The 25,313-nt window shown below is 37.2% G+C and overlaps 1 protein-coding gene across 2 annotated transcripts in view; it reads right to left on the bottom strand.

Annotated features, from left to right (window-relative positions):
* The window catches only part of LOC132600566 (DNA polymerase epsilon catalytic subunit A-like), a 50,587-nt gene that overhangs the window by 4,046 nt on the left and 21,228 nt on the right, over window positions 1-25,313 (bottom strand). For both annotated transcript variants that reach the window (XM_060313826.1, XM_060313827.1), the window contains 30 exons: window positions 24,608-24,726; window positions 24,380-24,521; window positions 24,200-24,294; window positions 23,963-24,068; window positions 23,785-23,864; window positions 23,498-23,674; window positions 23,210-23,297; window positions 22,979-23,059; window positions 22,702-22,845; window positions 20,364-20,459; window positions 20,017-20,217; window positions 18,764-18,818; window positions 18,539-18,681; window positions 18,021-18,460; window positions 16,397-16,541; window positions 16,115-16,312; window positions 15,947-16,021; window positions 13,382-13,572; window positions 9,699-9,882; window positions 9,541-9,605; window positions 8,320-8,446; window positions 8,142-8,243; window positions 7,971-8,054; window positions 7,640-7,714; window positions 7,442-7,501; window positions 7,054-7,310; window positions 6,929-6,977; window positions 6,503-6,663; window positions 6,349-6,415; window positions 5,329-5,475 (listed from right to left, as the gene is read on the bottom strand). In XM_060313826.1, coding sequence (XP_060169809.1) covers window positions 5,329-5,475; window positions 6,349-6,415; window positions 6,503-6,663; window positions 6,929-6,977; window positions 7,054-7,310; window positions 7,442-7,501; window positions 7,640-7,714; window positions 7,971-8,054; window positions 8,142-8,243; window positions 8,320-8,446; window positions 9,541-9,605; window positions 9,699-9,882; window positions 13,382-13,572; window positions 15,947-16,021; window positions 16,115-16,312; window positions 16,397-16,541; window positions 18,021-18,460; window positions 18,539-18,681; window positions 18,764-18,818; window positions 20,017-20,217; window positions 20,364-20,459; window positions 22,702-22,845; window positions 22,979-23,059; window positions 23,210-23,297; window positions 23,498-23,674; window positions 23,785-23,864; window positions 23,963-24,068; window positions 24,200-24,294; window positions 24,380-24,521; window positions 24,608-24,726 — 3,954 coding nt within the window. The remainder of the gene's footprint in view (window positions 1-5,328; window positions 5,476-6,348; window positions 6,416-6,502; window positions 6,664-6,928; window positions 6,978-7,053; window positions 7,311-7,441; window positions 7,502-7,639; window positions 7,715-7,970; window positions 8,055-8,141; window positions 8,244-8,319; window positions 8,447-9,540; window positions 9,606-9,698; window positions 9,883-13,381; window positions 13,573-15,946; window positions 16,022-16,114; window positions 16,313-16,396; window positions 16,542-18,020; window positions 18,461-18,538; window positions 18,682-18,763; window positions 18,819-20,016; window positions 20,218-20,363; window positions 20,460-22,701; window positions 22,846-22,978; window positions 23,060-23,209; window positions 23,298-23,497; window positions 23,675-23,784; window positions 23,865-23,962; window positions 24,069-24,199; window positions 24,295-24,379; window positions 24,522-24,607; window positions 24,727-25,313) is intronic.

Genomic DNA, 25,313 nt, shown 5'->3' with positions numbered 1-25,313 from the left:
GGCATGAATTGCGCAAGTTCTTTCGGTTAAAACGCTGATAAGAGAAGAATCAGGCTTTCATTAGGATGATATTCCTAAGGCCAAAGTTGCACCTGCTGGTTACTCTGGTTCAAAAATTTGTATGTTGTGCTCACTTTGTAAATGCCTTTGCTGTCTTCTTTCCACCACAATTTATCTGCTCCTTCTTGTGTGCCTTTAAACTCTTCTAGTAGCCTAAAAAACTCTGTCAATGTGTTGATTTCCCAGTCATTGAAGTTTCTCCTGAACTGAAGGTTCCATCCATGATTGTCCCATATCTCAGCTACTTTCTTGTGTTGGTTTACTGCCAGCCCATGAATGACAGGAAATAATTCCTTTAGACTAGTGTTTCCCAACCATTTGTCCTCCCAAAAAGAAGTTTTGTGACCGTTACTCACCTTAATGGTGGAATGGTTCCACATGAAAGGCCAAAGAGCTCTGATGGATCTCCACAGACTGACACCATAAGGAGTGTGCACCTCCTTGGTCATCCACTTGTTTTCTTCCCCATATTTTGCTTTGATCATTCTTCCCCAGTATGGTTGAGGTGTATGTGAGTACCTCCATAACCATTTAAGTCTTAAAGCTTTGCTCTGCAGCTTTAAATTCCTGATACCTAGTCCTCCCTGCTTCTTCTCCAGTAGAACATTATCCCACTTGACTAAATGGAAAACCTTTTTATCTTGATCACCCTTCCAGAGAAATTCCCTCCTGATATTGTCTAGTCTTTCAATCACTCCAACAGGGATGGGAAATACAGACATCATATAGGTAGGGAGTGCATCCAGAACTGAATTTATAAGTGTGACTCTGCCCCCTAGAGATATATATTGTGACTTCCACCTGGATAGCTTCTTCTCACATTTTTCAATCACAGGGTTCCAGATATTCAAGGACTTTGATTTGGCTCCTAAAGGCATACCCAAGTAAGTAGTTGGCAATTCCCCTACTTCTCCACCTAAAATCCTGGTCAATTCCTCCATATTATTCACACCATTAATTGGTATATGGTACATTTGCACTTGTGGCAACCTCAAAACCTTTGATCCAGTCATTTGTTCTTGCCACTTTGATCATGTTATTCAAGCCCTCCATGAGCAGTATAAACAAAAAAGGAGACAAAGGATCCCCCTGTCTCAACCCTCTATGTGCGGGGAAAAAACCTTCAGGAGAGTCATTGATAAGAACTGAGAAACTGACAGTTGAAATGCAGAATCTAATCCACTTGATCCATTTTTCTCCAAAACCCATACATGAGAGCACCTTCAGCAAAAATTTCCAGTTGACATGATCATATGCCTTTTCAATGTCTAATTTGCATAAGATTCCTGGCTTGCTTGTTTGATTCTTGAGTCCACTGCTTCATTGGCAATTAGAATTGCATCCATTATTTGTCTATCTTTAATGAATGTCATCTGTTGAACATCCACCAGCTTGCCTATAACTCTTTTCAATCTTTATGTTAACACCTTAGAAATTAGCTTATAGACACTACCTATAAGACTGATGGATCTGAAATCTCTCAGCTCCTTGGCGCCTGTTTTCTTTGGGATTAGGGCTATGTAAGTTGCATTGTAGCTTTTCTCAAAAACTCCCTGAAAGTGAAAGTTGTTAAAAGTGGCCATGATATCTAGCTTCAAAATTTCCCAACATTTGATCAAAAAACCCATTGTGTACCCATCAGGGCCAGGAGCTTTGTCCATGGCACACATTTTCAGACATGAAAACACCTCTTGTTCATCAAATTCTACCTGTAAAGCAGCTTTTTCTTCCTCATTGATCACTGGACAGTTGATAAGATTGCATGAAGGTCTCCAACCAATTGATTCAGTGTACAATCTCTCATAGAAATCAATAATTTCCCCCTTAATTCTTGCTGGATCCTCCACAGTTTCTTCTTGAATCATCAATTGATCAATGTTGTTGCTTCTCTTATGTGCACTGGCCACCTTATGAAAGAAGCTGGTGTTCCTATCCCCTTCTTTGAGCCAGAGAGCCCTTGATCTTTGCCTCCAAGCTATTTCCTCATTTTTTAAATACTCCTCATAATCCATTAACAGCGATGCTTTCAGTATTGATTCATCTTCTGTCAACACTCTATTCTCCAAGACAACATCTAGAGTTGCTAGTTGACTCAAAATCTATGTTTTTTGTGATCCCAAGTTTCCCTGGCTTGTTCTACTCCATTCTTTCAGCTTGGCTTTTAAAGCTTTGAACTTGCAAGCCATAATGTAATCAGGTTTGCCTTCGAAGACAAAAAAATCCCTGATTCTTTCCACAAACCCTTCAGTGTTCAACCACCAGTTTTCAAATTTGAAGACTTGTTGTATTCCCACACTCCACACTGAAGTGAGACTAGAAACTGATCAGATTCCAGTCTTTGCAACAGTGACTGCTTGATATTTCTGAACTTGTCATCCCATTCTTTAGAAATTAACACCCTATCAATTCTGGATGCTATTCTACAATTGTCACCCTTGTACCATGTGTAGCACCCTCCTTTCAGCTGGGGATCTAACAATTCCATATCTTCTATAAAATCTGAGAATTCTTCCATGGCAGGGGTTCTTCTTCTGCAATTCATTTTTTCAGAAGGAAATCTTGTAACATTAAAATCACCACAGACAGCCCAAGGCCCCTCCATTAGACCCCGAACTGCCCCAATTTCATCCCACACATGTTTCCTCTCTGCTCTGCTGTTTGGGGCATATACTCCAGTTATATAACACTTCAAATCTTGAAGGTGTGCCACAAACTTGCAAGATAAAGTATATGCACCAATCTCTAAAGTCTCCCCTTTCCACACTCTACTGTCCCATAACATCAAAATTCCCCATCTAATGCCACTAGCCTCTAGACAAGCAAATTTTACTCATCTACCTCCCCAAAGATCTTTGATAATCTCTTTAACCTCCCCTTCCAGTTTAGATTCTTGTAAACATATGATATCGGGCATACCAGTTTTGTATAAGGCTCTTCACAAATCTTCTCTTGTCCCCATTGTTCAGCCCCCTTACATTCCATGACACCAGTTTTAACTTCATGTAGATCGGCTTCCTCCTTCCCCCTTATCTCTCTTCCCATCACTCTTGTACTTTACATCAAAAGAAATAAGTCTCTTGAGCTCCTGAGTCCCCTTGAATCTAGTCCTCTTTGGCACAGACATTGCCTCCAATTTTCTGGCATGTCTACTGCTGTCTATTTGCATCAGTAGTTCCACTGCTTCCTCCTCATGCCCCTTGAAATCAGCCCCAAAAATTTTCCCCAGTTTAATAATGTTTTGCTTCACCCATGTAGTATTCATCTCCTCCTTATGCAACATTAAACTCATGTCTTGTTGAATAGGTTCTGCATCTTCTAATACCCATTCTTCAATTTCTGAATTAACTTGCCTGATCACTGTGGCAAGCTGATCTTTTTGTGCTTACTTCTCTATCTCAGAATTATCTGCAATAAGGTTCACCACTATATTCTCAATAGTTTTCTTCATCTGCAAGTCTTCTACGCCTATGTCTGAGTCTTTTCCCCCATAGCTTACTGTTTCTTCATGAATTGAAATAGCTTCAAGTGTCGGTGCTACTGGTTCTGAAGAAATCGACTGGGAAATTATAGTTTCTACAGATAAAGGATCAAACTTGTTTTCAGTCTGCAGCCCATTAATGTCATTAAAAATAACATGTGTTGCACCATCAAGCCCAGACCATTTATTATTTTTGGGCCTAGTTCTGTGGTGGCCCAAATAATAATAAGAAGAGTGTAAAGGAAAGGCCATCTCCCTGTCACGTGGCCCCAGACCTTTATTTAAAAATATTCCAGCTGTATCTGCATACCCCATGTGATCCCACTGTGTATTAGCAATGATAGGCCTGCTCTTCTGTCCTTTTTCTGAATTGGACTTTGCTTTTAACTGCTGGACCGAGTCCTTCTTCAGATCAGATCACTGGTTTCTTCGATGGGCTTGTCAGATTCCAGCAACCTTTTTCCATTCGCCGGCAAAGCAATTTCAAATCAAACACTCTGCTCCACCCATATCGGAATATAGAATTTGATGCCATCTCTTTCTATAGTAACTTCGCTCGAGCAATTCCGACCGTCACCTGAAATTTGAATTCTCGCCCACTTCATATGATTTTTTAGATCAGTCTCTTCTTCAATAGAGACCCATCCACCGTAGTTATTCCCAATTTCAGTGAAAACCCTTTGGGACCATAGTTGGAGAGGTACCCCAAGTGCTCTGATCCATGTGGTTTTTGGGACTTGATTCGATGGTGCGCATCCAACTGTTGGGTTCCACCACTGGAGCTTCAATTTAGTCTTCTTCCACCTCCATTCTTTCTGAATGACATGTTCAGCCATGTTCCTGTTGGGGAACTCAAATAGGAACATATTGTTGGCCATCTCGTGGATATTTATCCCAAAAACCGCTTTCCATGTAACCACAACCCACCTTCTGATGTCCGGTAGAGTGGGAACCTCTGTTTCTCCTTCAGAAAAAGATCTGACGATGCATCTCTTAAAGATTCCAGTGTCCCTAACCCCAGGAGACTCTGAGATACATATTTCTCCTTTGTTGGAAGTGACTGTCGATTCTCGAAGAGTATTAGAATGCCATTTACTCTCCCTTACTGCTCTGACATAAGGGTATTCTTTGTTGGTGAATCTGGGTGGTTCTGCAATCTTCAGTTGGTTGGGGCATTGAATGAACCTTTCTATCTTCAATGCTATCTCTATCCAACCTGCATTTAAAGCCAGTTCTGGGATTATAATGATTGATCTGTCCATTCCATGCAGCAAGAGAATGCTCATATATCTTCCATGCTCATTTGCTTTCCTCGTACAAAAGATTTCAGATAAGTTCTCCTTGGATTTCCACCTTCTGATCACATTTTTGCCATCCTTGGAGCCTTCTTTTAGAATAGAGCATACCCATCTCATACCCGTCATACTCATAGTTGATCTTCTCATCATGTTAGGACTTCTCTCAACCCATTCAAACCAGGTGTCTCTGCCAACTGACCGACCATCTGGTGATGTCAAAGGATTTGAAGCCTGCATTGAAATAAATCCTATTTTCCTCCATTGGACAAAGAAAGCTGATCTGACTGTAGGATAAGAAAGAAAAGGAATAAAACTATCACAGAAGGTGTTAGCTCAGGGAAGGCAAAGGAAAGAAAGCGCTATTTCCGGCTGAAAAGCTGCCGGGAAAGGGGTGTTCCTCCTTCCTAGGAAGTAGGAAAGAGAAAAGTCTTGGGGAATGTGCCTGGGAGCAAAGAAAAAGAACTCGTCAGATTTATGAGCTGGGGGAAATACCTGAGTTGCCTTCGGTAAATTTTCTGCAATGTTCCAGCTTGACACAATGTCGACTTGAGGTTCACCACACACACTTTCTTCACCTGGTTCTGAGTTAGCTTCTAAAGGCCCATCACTAAGTCTAGCTTGAATTCCGCCATAATTGTACTATCATAAAAGGAAAGTTGTAAGACGGAAATTAAATAAATGAGGATAGAAAGAACATCTCAGAATAATAGAATACTCCATGAGGCAAGATATCCAATTTTTTTCTATATTATTTACAAATGGATTCGACCTACTGATTTGATGCATTTGCAATTTCATTTAGATTAACTTAGGCCATCATATCTAACATTCATGTGGGTTGAAAAGATAATACTCCCTCCGTCCCAATTTATGTGGCACCCTTTGACTTGACACAAAGTTTAAGAAAGAAAGGTTGACTTTTGAAATGTGTGGTCTAAAACAAATCTTAGACAATTGTGTGGCTATAAATCATTTCATTAAAGTTAAAAGGGGAATTTTAAAGTTAAATTGTTTCTAATTAAAGGTGACATTCTTTTTGGGACAGACTAAAAAGGAAATGGTGCCACAAAAATTGGGACTGAGGGAGTACCAAGTTATTTCCCAGCACAAAGAAGGCTGGCTAGGGGAAACTACTGCAAGAGATATCTACAACAACAACAACAACAACCCAGTGAAATCCCACATCGTGGGGTCTGGGGAGGGTAGAATGTACGCAGACCTTACTCCTACCAAGGTAGGATGGCTGTTTCCGAGAGACTGCAAGAGATATCTAGTGGGCAACAAATTCATCAACGCGAACTCAAAAGCAGGGATTCAGGGAAATTAATGATTCTAAGAAAAATGTAACAACTAGTATACAGCTAGAGACTCAGAACATGATCGTCTCCTATCTAAAATTCTCAATGCATGTATCAGCATTAACTTATACACAACAAAAGGATAAGGAAACGACAGAACAGAAAGCTAAAATGTTAATAACAAGAACAAATAAAGCCAACTGCCACAGCTAACCTGATCCATGAAAAGCAATGAATGCCAGAACTGCAAGGGCTCAAGTTCAATCCACTCAAACAATTCTCTGCAGATACATAAGAGTAAGGGAAGACATCCAAAAATAATTAAATCTGTTGAGGGAAAAAAAAAACTTCAGATTCAGGAGACCGACCTTGTTTGTACATTTTTAATAACACTATCACAGTAGGCTTTGGCTGCAGATACATCTGACTTCCCAGTGTCAATGATAATTTTTGAGAAGCTGGCAAACACAATAGCAGCACCCAATTTTCGGAGTTCAGCCACAAGCAATGCAAACATCTTTTGCATAACCTGCCAATTATGAAAATATTAAAGCACCAGTTTTGATGAGTGCAAAACGAAATGGAAACCACTTGTGAATGAATTATCATGCTGGGACACATTCCAGAGAAATAGATGTCATCAATGTCTTATGTTTCAATAAAGTATTTGTTTAGGAGTTGGGGAAGGACTGTCACAATACTAATAACAAGAAGGCACATCATGCATCTAGACTTCTAATAGAACTCATTATGTCCTTTTCAGACAACCCAGAAGTTGTTATTCAAGAAATTACCTTGTGAAGCATATTGTGAAGAGCTGGGTCATGCAGTCTAGACCGCGGGCTGCAAAAGTTAGAAGGACAATGTAGCATTAGCTATCAAATATAATTGTGAACAAAGGTGAAAGAAGCAAGCAAACCTGCAGAGCCATCGGTACAAATGTTGCAGCATTGCATCAGCAAATATATTTCCTGATGTTACTGCATCTGTAAGGCACCTCTGAATCAACTGCTTGAGTACACGAAATGCAGGTGCACAGGAGGTCGTTGCATCAGAGTAGTACTGTTCATTAGTAAAACTCGTCATAGGGTCCTGGTCCAGTCCAAACAGAGTGCCTCCTTCCATTTCATTTACTTGGTTGCTTTTCAGCAGAGCGTCGACAGCCAGATGATGAATCTAATCACAGAATCAGAAATAAGAAGATTTTTTTAGTAAAAATTGTAATAGTATTACCTGTGTGTTGGGAACTTTATACCAGAAATACACAGGAAAGAAGCAACTGAAAGAAAATTGATGGAAGTTTAGACCTTCAGCTCAACAGTGACTTTTCTATATGCACCCGGGTAAGTAAGAACCGGTTGATTGACCTGCTTTCATAAAACACAAGATTGCTTAAAATGTGAGCAAGGAAAATGTCAGAAGGCTAAAAATTCTCTTGAATAATCAGTAAGAGAAATAAAGAAAGCAGATATTATTATAAAAGAAGTTGATATGTTAAATTTGACCTCATCCATAAACGATGATACTTCATCATTTATGCCTCCCAAGTCAGGGATGCCATTATCAGATATCCACAAGACCTGTGAGAATCAAAGATTTATATGATCATGTAAGGATATCTAAAAAATGCATTTATGACGCACAGAAAAATACTTAAGTTGGCAGAGAGTTACAACAAATATTCTTGCTTGCAAAAGTGCAAGATGAGAGAAACATAGGAAACAAAAAAATATTAAAAAGCTACTTATGAAGGTGGATATATTAGCACTCTATATCATCAGAAAGATTAAACCTGTCATCAAGTAAAGAAGTACAGTTCAATATGAATGAGATAACCTGTTGCTGATCACGAAGTGCTCTAGAAAAGAAGATATCTGCTGTATGCATGAGCCAATCAACATCAAAATTCCCTATGGGAACCTACAAATGAGGCAATTGGAAACTTTAACATTCAGAACTTTCTTTGATTAGGCTATACTGGAGAGGAGAGAGTAATAACGAAATTACATGGGCATATCTTGAGAGAGTGATCCTTTCATTTAGCCACTGGGAGGATGTCACACACCGCTGCATTCCAATCTTTGCTGCTACATTTTGCCAGCCTAGTGCCTGAAAAGAAGAAATGTTTCATTGTTTCACACAAACCAATTGCTCCTTAATCAGGTACTATCATCACTTGTTGGACCTGATATTGGCTATCCCGAACATTACAAGGGATACTGATGCAAGGAAAATCATGCAAAGCTCGTACGCCAGACTTCAGTAAATGGGCATTAGGGCACTCAATCATGGCTACTGCAGGTCCATGATTCCTGTATGTCAACAAACAGATTTATATGAAACACTTACCAAATGATATGGGGCTAAATATGAAAGAGAAATGTTCTAGAAAAAGCTGAATCACTCCTGATAGCTCAAGTTCAATATTTCAAGATAGGAAAACACAAAAAGAAACATAAATTTGATAACTCCAAAAATATGTCATCAATCTTGAGATTCCCTCAACATCCAAAAATGTATAGCATGTTACAAGTAAACAACCTCTCTCTCTCTCTCTCTCTCTCTCTCTCTCTCTCTCTCTCTCTCTCTCTCTCTTTATGTATGATGTGTGCGTGTGGACAGCCTGGATGTTTAACTTGTCATCACGCATGCAATCACAGTGGTCTATTCTTATTGATGCTGCTCAAGTTCATAAACATGTACCAATGAAGAATTGGGTGATACTATAATGCTTGTATTAGCCAAATACAGGTTGATCAAATTCAATATGTTCAAAATTATAGGAGAAATAATTCATTCCTCCCAGTTAAGTAGCTAAGAAGTTATGAGTATCACATATTGGTTGCGGAAATGGATTGTTGTCTCTTTGTATGGTTTAAGGTAATCCTCACCTTTGAACTAGCTTTCGTTCTTGTGTTTGGCCAACAATCCATTTTCTTAACATGTTATCAGAGCCACACCCATCCCTATTCAAGGTTGACCCAATGTGCTTCCCCAATATTATCTTATTCACACTTTAGATGTCCAGTCCTGCGCGTACGGCAGCTGTTACAGTATCCCACATTAGTTAAGAAAAGGGCTGGTTGTCACCTTATACGGTTTTGGCAATCCTCACCCTAGCTAACTCTTGGAGTCAACTTAGGCCCACCGTCCATTTTCTTAACAAAAACACTATTGTGCGTCAACATTTCCTGGCATATAAATAGTGTGAGCTATGGTTCAACATATGTACCAGCAGGCCACTAAGGATACGAGATGATCCTACAGAATGTTGTTTAGGCTAAAGAAATTGTATACTATCAGCCTCCAGACCAAAAAGGAAAGAAATAAATTTCAAACTATATGATTGACAAGAGGGCATACTAAGAACAAATAGAAGATGAGGATTAAGATAATGGAAAATAACCTATGCTCATTAATTGCTCTCTGTAGAATCCTCTCAGCGTCCTTGATGTACCCGACGTAATCCACCTAAACAAGAGCCAAAATACAAGAGGATGAGAATGAGATCAAAGCCAAAACATTATCTAAGTGAATGCTATTTTGAGGACACAATGACCTTACCTTGAAACTAATGCCTTCCTTTTGTGTGATAGGCTGCCCAGACAATGTCTGGGAAGCTTCATAAAAATGTCTTTCAAGAATGTGTGGTGATAATTCCTTGTTTTGAAATGGATTAACAACCACAACATGTACCACCTTGGATGCAGGAAAATGTCCCACGTAAATGGCTCGTCCATCGGACACGCTGAAATGTAATTCAGATATCACATATTAAGTCTCAGTAACTTGCAAAATCTGTAATGTGAACTTAAACAGTTGTGTGACTAAATCCAGAAGAAGCAAAATTGGCTGCGAAAATCGACGCCGAATTACACAAGCAACATGCCTGCAATTGAAGTTAAACAATTATTATCGTTCTAACAAACTACTTGATCAATGCTAGTGATGACCGATATGTTTGCTTACACCTATGAAAAAATTCGAGAATTGGTTATTCAAAGTAAAGTGTTAAGGCTCTGATTTGGTTGCACTTGGATTAGAAAACCACTGGTTTTTGGTTTAGTTTTGGGAGAGTAAGGGTCCTTTTTGGACCAAAAATGTAAAACATGTCTGTTTGAATTTTTTTTTATTTTTTATTTTTTTTGTGAACAGGTAACAACTTTGTATTATAGACCAGTACTTAGGTAGTACTGAAATCCCCTTTACAAAAGAAAACTAAGAAGCTAAAAAAGTAAAATCCTAACATGAGTCAAGAACTTCTAGGATTGATTCTGTTTGAATTTAGCTTTGCTTCAATTTTTGGTTGGTTTTGGGAGGACATTCTGGAAGAATTGGTTTTGTTTTCTTTTTTCTAAAAGCAAACGTGAGTGTTTGGATTTGGTTTTGGTTGAACTAATTTCCAGTTTGTTTAGAGAGAACTGGTATTGGGCTGTCTTTTTGGAAAATTGCCACTAAAACCTTAAACATTATAGACTTCCAATATAGTAATTCCCTGGCACCATCTTAGTGTCAGTTCTGTTTTTAATAGATTTACTAGTTTACCAGTTCCAAAAAAACATATTAGAGACTTAATAGTACCAGTTTAAAAAAAAAAAAAAAACATATTAGAGACTTTCATGTAAGTGAAATCAATTAAAACCGGCTGAACATCTTTTGTATTCTACCAAATGTAGTTTAAAATAAAAGATCAAATTAAGGGAAATAATCAAAATTTGTCAGCCGGAACAGAGGCAAAAGTCCAATATTGAAAACTGAAAGCAGTGCCCAACAGACAGCCTAATGGATCAGTTAGTTTCAAAAAAAAAACACCCCTATATTTAAGAACACTTTGTCAATCAAATTAAAAAAAAAACACCCCTATATTTTACACTTTGTCAATCAACTCAGTAAGAAAATAAGGGGCTACTACGAGCATGTTTGTATGACTATTTCCACTTAAGGTGATCTAGATCTGAATCATTCTGATCTAAGCCCATTAAGTGTAGTTTTTCGTTTTACAACCACTTATTTGCTCTGCATAAATCTGGTTCATCAGATTTTTTATGGCCCAAAAAGATTCTTGGGTAGATGACCTTTCACCACCACTGCTGCTGTCATTATCAATCTCTCCTCTTCTTTTCTATACTTCTACTTTCCCTTCCTCATCTGTTCTCCTATAAATACGACCAACTGCCACAAACAGGTGGGAATAGGAGTGGTACACAGCCACAGATCATCTAAAAAAGAGAGTTGCATAGAAGAAGAAAGGAAGATCCAAAAAGTAGCTGGAAGAAGCATATTTTCTGAGTTTCGACTTTGCTACTCCTTTTTGATTTTATGCCTTTCAGCATCATGTGAAAGTTGTAATATTATATAAACATTAAGATTTATTTAATCAAATATTGAGCCTCATGTCCCTTCGATTTCTGATGCTTTTGTCGTGATTAGTATCTCTTGCAATTGAAACTGATTTGCATTTTATAGAGAACAGATATAATAAAAACAAGGTTAGTTTAAAATAAGATTTTCTCAAACATTTTGTTGACAGAATATTCAATTACAATTTTATTTGAATTTTATATTTATTAACCTTTTTTTTAAACTGGTAACTGTTATATTTATTAACTTTTAAATATGAAAAATTAGACACATTCAGATGCTGAGAAAGCAAAGGTCTTACTTATCAAACATTCAAACTTTGAGATAATATCTTAATAATTAGATATGTATTCCGATTCAAATATCTTAATCTTAAAACGGAAACAGCCCCTAAGATGCCATGAATTTGAGGAGTTGTAGCACAAGGATTCCTCTTTTTTTCAGCAGGAAAAAAGCATAGGCTACCCCATTACATTTAACTCCTAGCGATGAGGTAGGTGCCACCTAGCCAAAGGACAATGATAAATGGAAAAAGGCATGTACATAATTGCATCCCCGGACCCAAAAGGCATCTCTGATAGATTAGTAGAGAAGACAAAAATAAGGTCAACAATTAGAATGTGTTGCACCAAATGAAATATCAAATCCCACTAGGCCGAGCAATATTCAGAGACAAAATAAATGAGCCAACACGGGACGCGACAAAATTACAATAACACAGATTAAACACAATTCCACTACCTCTGCACCAAAGAGAGAGCAATTCAACTCTATTTTCAAGCTTGAAGTTGAAATTCCCATCCCCTAATATCTAATATGATCTGACTAAGAAATGGGAATAATCAATCTAAGAAATAAGCCAAACAGCTAAGCCGTAAGAAATATCCAAGTCATTTACATAGAAGTGAGCAAAGTAAGGCAAGAACTTTGGATACCAACTAGATTTACATAAGACAAATGTAACAGCTCAGGCCACCGCATGTAGAAATTGTCCGCTTTGGAGCCTCAGGCCCTCACGGTTTTAAAACGCGTCTACAAGGGAGAGGTATCCAAGCACTTATAAAGCACTCTTCGTTCTCCTCTCCAACCGATGTGGGATTCGCCTGAACCAATGTGGGATTTGCCTAAGGCAAGTATTACAACAAATTAGGTCATCAATGGGTTTGGAACTTCCAAGCTATTTTTAGAATATTAGCAAGCACTTCAAACTTTGGTTGCTGTAATTCTTAGAAGGAACCGGGATTGGCAAGTGAATGGGATTTACCTGGTAATTGATGGGTAATCATGTCTATAGAGTACCCAACAGTTGACCACGGGTCATGTTAGTGTAAGTTTGAGAGTTATAGGACTACTTCAGAATTTGGGATTTGGAACCAGGCCACTTTAACTATCAGAAGATAGAGGATCTTTTAATACATGGGAAGAATCTTTCATAGTCAAGTAAGAATATATTCAAATATTTGTTTGATGAAACAAAACTCTTATATGTATCCTCATAATACAGTGTCACTGACCAACATGTTTCCTATACAGGACAAGTATTTACCATGCACGTTGAACTAAATATAATATATCATGATGTTGTTGTATTACACTGGGTATGTTGTTGTTGAACTAAACATAATATATCATGATTCATCATCAACATCAACAACATACTCAGTATAATACCACAACTGGGGTCTGGGTACGCAGACCTTACCCCTACCTTGATGGGGTAGGAATGCTGTTTCCAATACCCTTGGCTCAAAAGAAAAAGAATTCGAAGCAGGGTTGCAAGAATATATCATGATTCATCATAGAACATAACCTATCAAACTTGGAATGGAAAATCTAGCTTTAACTTTTAGCAGGTATATACTAGAATCAAAGGGGTCCAAACTTACCTATGATATATGTAGAAGAAAGCTATTGACTGATCCAAATACGAGCACTCGGTTGTTGTCTTCATATGCAGCTCATTCAAACTCCAACCATCTTGTGGATTCCTTTTCTTAGCTGCTTTATCAACTTTACAAACACAACCCGTCTGGAGAATAGCACTGAACTCTAATGGAACCTTTGTTTCATATATTCCCTGATCAAATAATCTCGTAAGCCATATTGCAGCATTTATAGACAGACGTCCAACATTTAAGCAGACGAGTAAGAGTTAAAGAGATATATTCTTTTTCAGTAAAAATATGAGATCACAACCATGCAAACCAGAACTATGAAACATAAAAAAAACTAACATGCATATATCTTGCTGAATGACAGGAGTGCATAGGGAAAATATCTATTTTAGTGAACCCGACACTTGCTCTATGATTGAAACTGGGAGTAAATCCTCTACACTTTAGGAATTACTTCTCAGGTATTATGATTGCCATTAACAAGGGGAAGATCCACCATTTTATATTGAGAGCATCTTTTGTTCATGAAATAACTGTCTCTCTTGTCAGATTCATAAAGTATTGCGCTGCTGTTATTCATGGTCCTCATCTAGTACAGACAACAAAAAAACAGCACACCCAGTGTAATCCCACAAGTGGAGTCTGGGGAGGGTGGTGACTGTGTGTACACAGCCTTACCCCTACCTTGTGAAGGTAGAGAGGTTGTTTCCGATAGACCCTCGGCTTAAGTAAAGCATATCAAAATCAAGTATAGAAAGGAAATACAGTAGTGGAGAAGCCATGCTAAAAATAAAGAAGAAGAGAACAAGTAGTAACAACAAATGGTCCTCGTCTAGTACAACAACAAATTATGTTCCTCATCTAGTACCAACTTAAAATTATGTTACAAGTAAATATAATTTACATGGAATATTCTCCTCATTTAGAAAAAGGAAATTTGAGAAATAGGAAGAACAGAAGATAAAAGGACATGTTTTCCATAAAACGTAAAATAATTAAGCTGGTAATGTCATTTTCTTTGAGAAAGAACTTTTTGAGAAAAATTAAGCTGGTAATATCATCCTATCTCAACAGCCAACAGCTAAGCTATTTATTGGTCAGGTGAATGCCGGTGCTCTATTCGGACCAAACAGACCATAGATATTAAAGTCTAGAGAAGGCTCAGGTAAAGGAAAACTTCATCAAAAAAGAAAGGCTCTGCTAAAGGAAAATGAAACTTGGAAGTTTTCATTCTTTGCTTTGATAAGCTTTCGTTGGTTTTGGTGGGAAAATTTAATGGTTTTGGTCAAAAAAATATGAGTTAACAGATTTTTTTTAAAACTGATAACTGTAATGTGTTAACAGATCTTTTACTTTCATTTTATTATTACTTTTAACCCATGTAACGAAAAATTTCTAAACTATAATTTTGTTGGATTTTTTTTTTTTTGTTGTAATTTTGTTGGCATACACTATTCACAAACCCAGTGCAGAGTAACGGAAGACTTTATATCTTTCTTTCTTTCTTTTTTTTTTTTTTTGTTGGTGTGTGTGTGTGTGTGTTTTGGGGGGGTTGATGAATGTGGAAGACTTTTGATATCATAAATTGATAAATTATGATTTATGTTCTTGAGATCTATGATTTTTTCATATTTAAAACCAATTTTATAGAAATAAATTGGTATCGAGAGAAAAAAAAATGTTGAGACCATATTGTACCAATTTTTAATAAGGGCCATACTGTACCAAAATAACACATATTTGTGACAGTTCTTTTTTTGATAGATAATGCCAGTACTGTAAACCAGCAAAAAGACAGCTGGTGAAAGTATATCCAAAATGGTAAGTACTTTACAGTGAGTGTAAAGAGCTAAGGAAGGAATGTTGTCTTAGCTTTCATACTTAGCACAGTACTTAATCCGACAAGAAAGTACAAATGCACTTGGATTTAGGAATATTTTCTTAGCTTTCATATTAATATTTTCCCCTTTAAGTTTCTTAATCCATTCTACAGGTCATGTAATCTGACTGCCTTGCAGTTAAACATTTTTTCAGGAGATTCAAGAAAAAAAAAGTATGAAGTGTCAAGTTTACCGATCTAAAATTTGGCTAAATAACTTGAGTTGGATTTATACCCACACTCATGTTTGTCAATTCATTATATTCCATTTTTCAGCACATCCTCTTAATAACAGAGCAAGACCAATATCAAACAATTATGAAATAAAACTATGTCATACATAACAAAATATCAAGCTACAGATTTCAAGTTTTTGAATATAGAATGGCAAAAGAAACATCATGAATGGAATATTCTAGACATCCTAACAGAGAAAAACATGTATGTGCAATTGGAAAATTAAAACCATTATTATTAACAGTACACTTATCATACAATTGATTCAATTTCTTTAAGGAAGACAGAAGGGAAACACGTTGACAGATCACATAAAGGAACTTGACGTCAAAAGTAAACTTTTGTTTACATTTGTAATTTCCATTTATGAGTGAAGCACATGCACGCAGGCATGTTCAGGTTTATGAACAATAAAGAAATTAGGCGAAAGGAATGCTGACCTCCACTTCTGGATCAGCAAGGTGAGCTGCTAGCTTTTTGCTCTCTGACTTGAATTGATCCTCATCAATAATGACCTAAGGAAGAATAGAAACTGTGTAGTGACGGAACCTAAAATCTTTGCATCGGACGCATTAAAATACGATCAGAACTTATAATGATCAATGTACCTCAATTAAATTGTAGCTATGGCGTCCGTGAGGAAGAATCTTGTTGACACGTCTTCCAGGAAAATCCTCTGTTATAGGAGCTTTGGAGTTGAGATAAAACACTCTGGGGATAGTCACTGAAATTTTGTGCATGACTCCTTCCACAACTACCCATGCAAAAAATTGGCCATGCTGTGAACTTGGTTCAAGCTGAACTATCTGAAGGAAAGACTGATTACATAAGCACCAATGGAAGAAATGAATTCAGCAGAATGCCCAATAAAACCATATGAGCAACATCACCTGCCAGTGACTTCGTGTGAGGGCTAATTCATGTCGCTCAAAGTAGGAATTAACCCCAGTTTTACCCTGGCGTTTGCGGTTTACCAGGCTATGAAACAAATCAGTACTGCCATTAACATGGTTTACTGTCCTTGAGGTATCCAACCTAACAAACACCAAGCACATCAGAAGAAGAACAAGCAATGATGCACCACAGAGAGTTCGATCGAAAAAGAAATGTTGAAATATTTGAATTTGAGTATCTGTTATACCTGATCTGATTTATCTGTGCAAAAGTATTTAAATAGGAAATATTTATTAAAGTCCAAGACAACAATGATGAAAGTTATACAGCAATGTGATATTCCTTATTGTTTGGATAACGAGGTAGCTGCAGTAGGTGTGACGGGTGAAAAATGTGATGATATGAATGATATAGCTAAGAGGTTTCCTCCACCCATAAATAGAGGTCATTCTTCCTTCATATTTGCAGAGGTTTCCTCCACCCATAAATAGATGTAGTTATTTTGTTATATTTGTACTCTATTCTTATGGTATGTTCTCATGGTACCAAGCACTATCAAGAAATAACAATATTTTCAATTCTCTCTGTAATCTCCAGGGAGTTTGTCAAAATTCTGTCACCTGCTCCTAGTGCCCATCAAATTCTTTACTACTTCCTTTTTGTTTTTCTGTGACTTGGATTCTTGTCACTACATCCTTTCTAGTAACTATTTTTCTTCTAACTGTGGTGTCGCAGCCAGCTTGCATGCACTGCGACTGACCACAAGGTACCTGCTATCTCCCACCAGCACAGGTATCGGGTAACTCTGTCTACCAAGGCTTGGACAGATGGGATGAAACCACCCGGTGTTTTTGCCGAGTTCTCAACCCACTTCATGGACCACTATGTCACACCCTTGGGTGCCTTTCCTAGTGACTATTTATAATATCACGACTGTTCACTATTCTGGTTTACTATTCTGAGCACATCCGAGCACTATTCTGGCGAACATTATTCCACTGACACTGTATTTTTGATTGGCGGTTGCGTCTGCTTTCTATTTCTTCATCTCCATCATATCAGCTATCAGCAGAGGAAACTTCTAAGGGTGGTTCTTTTTTAAAATTCAAAATCACAATCTACCATGTGTCTGCTCTAATACCATGTTAAATTCTGATGGTCACACAATTCAACATTAACTAATAACCGTAGTGAGTTACCTCCTGACTACTCCATTGGTTCTCATTCTCAAATAGCAGTACTATCCCATGAAAGTTAAATTCTAATGCCCAATGGGATCTCTTGTTCAGGCTAATCTAATAACTATAATTATTGGGCACAATATCTATGCTACAGCTTGAGGGGGAGTGCTATAGAGTGTTTATAAACTTCACTCTTAGTCATGTACAAAGCCATATTTTGGTAGCAGATTTGTACGAACCCTTCTTTAATTCCTTCCTCAGTTAGCACCTAATGTACTGTATTGAAACATTGCTAACCTATTAGAATAATACAAGTTCTTCCCTTTGTTTACAGTATAGAAAGTTGTCTTACTTTCCATGCTTGATCTTTATATATCTATGTTTGTAATAAATATGCTACATTTTAGAAAATTATTCCTTCTTATAGAGATAAGCATACCTTTGGCGTTTCCTTCCCTCACGAATCTCTTTCCATTTTCTCTTTTTTTGCTGTAGCCATCCATGATAATCCACATTCCTGTCAATATCTTCCACAGCAGCAAGTTCTTGCGAAGGTAACGTCTTGCATAGACTGCTAGCTTGACCATTTTGCTGTTGACTGTCGACTTGAACACTAGTGCTTACTGGATGCTCTTTGTTGACTCCATGACGATGAACAACAGGCCTTGGACCAAATATAGACGATTTACCACTCTGGTTAAAGTCTTCCAGGTCTTCAAGATTTTGCTGATTTTTAGAACGTTTACTGGCCACTGCATCATCTCTGTTCACTGAACTGAAGATATCATTTAATTTTCGTTGGCGAAATTTGTCTTCTTTTTCACGAACCTTCTTATGCAGCCAATCAGGATGAACCACCCTTGGGACAGGGTTTGAAACCTGAAAGCTCCAGAATCATGTACTGGAATTTGCAAATTACTGCATCTTAATCCATAAATTTAGACAGCTAACATGTACCTTCTGCATTGCAGCAGGAATTGTGATAATCTTTTGGATTGCTGAACCAAGCCGTTGCTTGTAATAAGACCAATCAATAATGGAGCGTATTCCAACTTCTGATGATATTTTGCACCACTTTTTGACATAGAACCTCATGATCTCTGAAGAGCCAAATGTATAAGCAACTAATGCTCTTTATGTAAGGTAAAAGATAAATAATAGCAAGTTAATGCAAAAATTTACCAGCATTAGTTTCAAATATGGCAACAGGAATAGCACGTTCGCTTACTGGGGTTCCCTGCACAGATAAGACAATTGTAAAATTAACTGCAGAAAGATAGTAGCCAAGGTTATGAAAAGTAAGAAACACCAGAGTAGAAAAAATAATTTTATTGGTTAGTTACTCTATCTCTTCAATGCCAGTTCAGCCTTAATCGAAGAAACAACTGCATGCGTCTTGGAACTATCTTTTTAAACAGAAATGATAGGAATGCCTCCAAAAGAAAACAACTGGCCTTCTATAATTTCTTTAGATTTCAGGACAACCAACTATACTAATTTGACCTTCGGTGGCCCTAGTTTTAAGATTTTCTTCCTCTTTCCCTCCAATATTCACATGGGACAAACTTATATCCAGTGAAGAAACATCACCACCTGAGTGACTACCAAATGATTTATTTTATGAAAATAAAATGGGCGAGAATAGTATTACAACATCTAGTTTGTGAATGATGCACAATAGAGGAGCTCACAAGAAAGTTGAGGAAAGTCTGCAAGCAAGTAAAATAACAAAATGGCATGTAAATAAGCTCAAGCCATGCATGTTCGCAGAGAAATCCACTCTTTTAGCAAGTTATGCTCTTGAAACAACAATGTATGTCAACGATTCACAAAAGTTATATGGGCCAGGTAATTTGGCCCTTAGTACGGCTTTCAAGGTTATAATAAACCAGTACAGCTTCAGATAACGATAGTTGCAGTTAATGAAGTCAATCGCTTCATGATGTCAAAGGTAGAAACATGAAAAATTTATAGATCAGTACCGAAAGAAGTAAAAACCGGATATCTGTGTCCAGCGGAACACTGAGGGCAAGAACTTTTAGGGGTTTTGGAAGGGGTATAGCATAGCATATTTCCTGGCCAAGATGAGGATTAATATTCTCAGAATTGACCAAGACTTGTCCAAAAGAACTATTTTGGAAGTTAGAGACATCTTAACAGAACTTCATCCAAATGAGATAAGAATTATGCAGCTAAGAACAAATAACTCCATCTTTGTCAAAGAGCATTTTGAAGCAGCCCTTTCTGATTTCCCCTCAGCTTTCGGACCAACTTCTTGGATGTGTCTCCATTTTCCTTCATGATACTATGGTTAAAGTAAAATCCAACACTAAATAAATAGTCATGGAAAAATCTTTATTGAATTGATCAGGAGACACAAGCTGATAACTCTGAATACAGGGGGGAACTACCAAACCAAGCTGAAACAGGTATACCTTTGGCTCACATGCAACAATATATTGACAAAGCAATCCTTTATCTTTGACCATTGCATCCCCCAGAAAATCAGCAAGCCGTTTAGCTGTAGTTACTGCACATGACTTTTGTGCACCATAATCAGCTAGAGACTTGCTCATTGTGCTTGATTCAGATATATACCCAAGCAACTCGCTGTCTGCAATATCTTGGCCTTGATTCTGGAGAAACAGTAGACTTATAACTGCAACTATAATAAATTTTGACAAATGCCACTTTTGATCGCATTTGCATAAGTTGTAATTATACATAGCATGATTAAAATTAAGAACATCAAAGTGGTTTGCTTAGATAAATCGTCACTTACATCAAGCAGGTCAAGCCACCGATCTGCCACAGCAGCTACTGCTGAATAGCATTCCTCTAAGGTTGATCCATGGAGGAACTTATCAAAAAGCTCAGCCTGCAAATACATTTTCACCCAAGAATCAATTCGTATGATAACATAAAATAGATAAAACAAGTAACCACCAAAACTTTCAGTTGATCAGTGAATGGGCAATAGTAGCTATGATAATCAAATTATGCTAAGCAGTGGAATACCAAAGAAAAATCTCACAGGATTAGAGCTGTATAAAAAGGTTCTTCAAGATCGAATTAGCTGTTTATAGGCAAGAGTGTGGCTACAACTCTCACACGGTATAGTAAAGTATAATCAAAAAGAAAAGAATAATCTTTTAACCAGTTCAAAAAATGCCAGCTACATATAATGGCAAGCGTAGTAGCTTCTTTTGTCCAGAGTAAAATATGAGTAACAGTAATGATGAAATGGTCTTAACTTCCTCACTCACTATTTTTTTTATTTTTTTTTTTGATAAGGTAAATAATTTTATTAAAAATTAGGGGGGGAAACCCCGTATACAAGCCGTATACCAAAAGAGAGAACCTACATCAAAGTACGATTCTCTAAAGGAGAGACCCAATCTTTTATACAAATTGGGATCTCATGGAAACACCAAAATGAAATTAGAAACAAAAGACTATTTTGCAACTTTACAAAGTCTTGTTCAAACCCTTCAAACACTCTCCTCTTTCTCTATCTCCATATAACCCACATAATTGCTAATGGGACCCTAGGACTTTGTTTTAAATAGTATTCATACCAGACTTTATTTTAAATGGAGAAATCAAAAAAGTTGTGTTATAAAACATTCATTTGTGCATCCAAAATAGCCAGATGTTCCTTTCTCAGTCATTAGCTAGGACCAACTTAAAGGTTACAAGCGAAGCAAGATGCAACAACTCAAGTCAGGACCAAACCAACCACTATTTATAGATAACAGAAATTTTCAATTTACGAGATGCACACCATGTCAATCTTCCATGATAAACCAAAAGCAAAAGGGGGGGAAACAGGGGCATCTTCCACATCAAGCTCTCTCAAAACCCTCCTAAATAAATCTCACTAGTTCAGATCAGCCAGTAAATCCATCTAATACTAAGCAATGGGAAGGCCAATGCCTAAGGATATTAACCTACAAGGCAATGTGAAAGAATCACGTGATTTTAGATATAACAACCAGCAGACATAAATTTTAAGTACAGTAGAAAATGCATCTTATATTCCCAGATAATCTAACTCGCATCTTAATTAAGTCAAACTAGTCCTTTCAATTATTTTTCTCAACATCTAAAGTCACTGATTTAGCCAACTGTGTATAACTTAGGACTTCTATACAAGAGATCAGTAATTAGAATCTGTCTGCGCCTAGAATAGAAAAATCCAACAAAAGACGTAATAAGATGTGTCATAACAACACATTTAGTCAACTATGGAAGGAAATACATTGGTGGTACCCATTAAATCTACTGGTAGCTGATATAGACCAGGGTCAAGAAGTTTAATATGAACTACTCCAAATCAAGATAACCATATGTTACCCCTACAAATGTGTAACATAAACGTCGTTTCAGAAAACAGTACATTAGTATGGGATTCCATAAGTTGAATTACCAAGATATTTATCTCATAAACTGTTAGAAAAAATCTTGCATAAGAGTAACAAAGCAATGAAAGGCACAACCTAATAATCTGCATATTACTGCTCCATCTTGCCAAACACTGAACAATGATTGTTGACCCATTATATATCTTAAAGTTCCTCTGAATTTCAGAAAGAAAAGAAAACTACACTTTGGATGAGGTTTTTTCCAACATACTGGTGGTATCATTTAAACAGGCCTACTCCAAGTGTTCTGAATCTTAAAACCGGAGCAAATAGTTGTCCCCGTATTTCCTCACACTGAAATTATTAGCATTGCTCTAGATCACAGATCTATTACAGCAGGCTTTAATATCTGCAGTAGAAGGCCTTAGAATCGGACAGATGTGAAATAACAATAAAAGAAAATGGAATCTGCGCTGAATGGGGAAACAGCTGGAATCAACAACTTAAACAACATGAAGGTCAGATGTTGGTCTCTCTTTTGTACAACAATAAGTGACAAGTGAATGGACACAGAGTAACTGGAAGAAATGATTCAGAAAGTACAAAGCAACAACAACTAGGCCTCAATCCCAAACAAGTTGGGATCAGCTTATGAATCCTCACAGACCATGTCCCTCAGAAAGTATATAGAAGAAAAAAACATCTTGTACTTGCAAGAAATGAATAAACTGGGTGTTCAACAAATGAAGTGAATACCTGGAAAACTTTGATGAGCTTTAGCTCACCTCTACGTTTAATCTCAAAACCTTTAAGCTCAGCAAGCGTACCATCGTCATTGAAAACAGCATAGCGCTTCTTAATTAGAATACCTTCTTCCTTGGAAGCGGGAATAATCATTGCCTACTTGGAAGAAAAATTAAAAAGATAATCAAAACAGTTATCATGCCTTATTAAACAGCACAAAGTTCCAAAAAGGGATGACACAACGAAGGCTGAAGTTTGCTTAAAGGTGTGTTAGGTGTTTGTGCTTCACCTTATATGGTCCATCCACTTCAAACTCAATTGAGCATTCACTGTGTGTTGTATACGTCTTATTGATGGGATCCTTGAGCGTCTGAAAAATGGAAGAGGAAAATAGTTTCTTTATGCAGTAGAAAACAGTATTTTTAGTTTATTTATGGTTACAATAATAATAGGCTAATAGTCATGCAAAAATCATCTGAAAGTGAAACAAGCAGAGTACAGGACCAGTGTCCCCTCCAACCTGGTACTGATCATTGGTGTTGTTTCTTGCAACATCAACATTCAGCATGACACAAGGATAAGAGATTGTCAGCTTCTTCTTTGGATCTCTGAAATATACATCCATAATCATCATGATATCCAGTATAACAGCAAAAGAAAATACCATGCTTAATATAAAGACAAACCTCTACAAAGCAGAAATCATCCCAGAAAATTAATATTTACGCAGTACAGATTACGAGAATAGAAGAAAGGGTAACAGCAATAACACTTGAAGAAACAATGCATATTAAGAACCAAATCATACTTTGTCTTGAAGGTATAATTCTCCGGGAAAGATCCTGGTAAACAACACCAAATACCATCTGTGTCTAATTCGAGGGGTTTTCCAATTTTTTCAACCAATAATCGAGCATTCTGAATGATTTTTGCACCAGTATATGTAACAACTCCAGCCATCTCCATTGAGTACCACCTTGCACCCCTGAAAGAGGGCAAAAGAGACTTTGTAGTTACACAGCCTGAAGACATATATTGCTACATAAAACAGTACAGGGCAGTGTGCCAGGGAACAGTGAAAGCAAATAGACATACTTGCGCATGACATAACCATAAAAGGAGTTTAAGATGCATTTATGAGCCAGCTGCAATGAATCATACACAACTACCATGTCCTGTGAAAATCAATGAAAATGTAGATCGATTAGTGACATGTAGTATTCTCTCTACTTATCAAAGTTTAAACAATAGAAAGACACATTAAATAAGGCACCTGTGCTTCTTGAATCTTTATGGAATTGCCACTAGCCTTTGCTTCAGACAGCTTACCCTTCCAAACTTTATTAAGCCCTTTGTATTCATACCTCCTATCTCGGAAACTTTTAACAGAAAGCAAAAATTCATATGAGCAAACTTGGGAACAGCTGAAAAGCTCCAAACTGATAATGTTGACATAGCACAGCAATTAAGAATACTAGGGATAAACAAACTATGCATAAGCTTGTCTTACCTCCGTACGGTATCAACATAAAAAGGATTTTCTCGCATGCAGATCCCTGCTTCTCGAACTTCAGTGACCGGCTTTTCAAGAACTCTTTTATATGCCTAGGAAAATAGATTAAAAGGGATTATTTAATTGTCCTAGAAAAAGAATTTAAAGTAAGATGGCATAGCAAAGTTAGCAACTTACCTTTTGACAGTATTTCTTTAAACGGTCCTTGAGCTTTATTTGTTGTTCTGCTTTAGGCAAATCAAGAAAAGACTTTGATCGTTGACCCTCTCCTACTTCAACAAGTTCAGACTCGAGTTGCCTCTTTATGTGGTAATAATCACTGATGTTGGTATAAACGAAATTTCAAGTTTCAGTAGCAATCTATCAAAAGTTGTCCATTTTGTACTATATGACTAGAAAATATACCTTCTTTTTGCCATGTACATTTCACCACGCCAAACCCATTCAAGCTTCCGGAGACACTTTTTGCCAGGACGATTAAAATCGCATGCAGTGCATATCTCATCTGAAACTATTGATGGTGGCTGATGGAATCAAGTAACTAAAGTTAAATTCAAAAGGCTTCAAAATATAAAACGCACGCTACATACACAGTAAAGAGACAATGCCCCCAACATCAAGCTCCTCATCAATTAGGGAAGACAGCGGAAGTAATAATCAGTATGTGTCAGCTGTTCAGCACATCATGTTTGAATGCCAATTGGGTGTCAGCCATAAAAGATCCGCATAAAGCCCATTGCAAACATCTCAAAATATCTGCCGTGTTTAATTGTGACTCTTACGGTTGCCTCTTGAATCGGTTTCTTGAAATGACACAATACAAACTATATTGATGATACTCGTAAAACAGAATTATAATTTATTTATTAGTGGCCACGCCCTAGTGGATGCACTAAAACTGCAGCTAAGTCAACCAATATTCACAGCATGGACTTCCAGGACAATGGATAAGTATAATTCGAGGATAACGCAGTTGAAGAATTAGAATAATCATTCTAGTCCCCTCCAGATATGATTGGTTTTGGGCTAAAGATGCCCCCAGAATCTACTATTTAATTGATTCCCAGTCTTCAACTCGTCTCCGATTGAAACTTCTACTACAACTTATACC

The sequence above is a fragment of the Lycium barbarum genome, chromosome 6, assembly GCF_019175385.1.
Source record: "Lycium barbarum isolate Lr01 chromosome 6, ASM1917538v2, whole genome shotgun sequence".
NCBI lineage: Eukaryota > Viridiplantae > Streptophyta > Magnoliopsida > Solanales > Solanaceae > Lycium > Lycium barbarum.
Note: the sequence above shows the minus strand (reverse complement) of the source record. Positions and strands in the feature narration are given on the sequence as shown.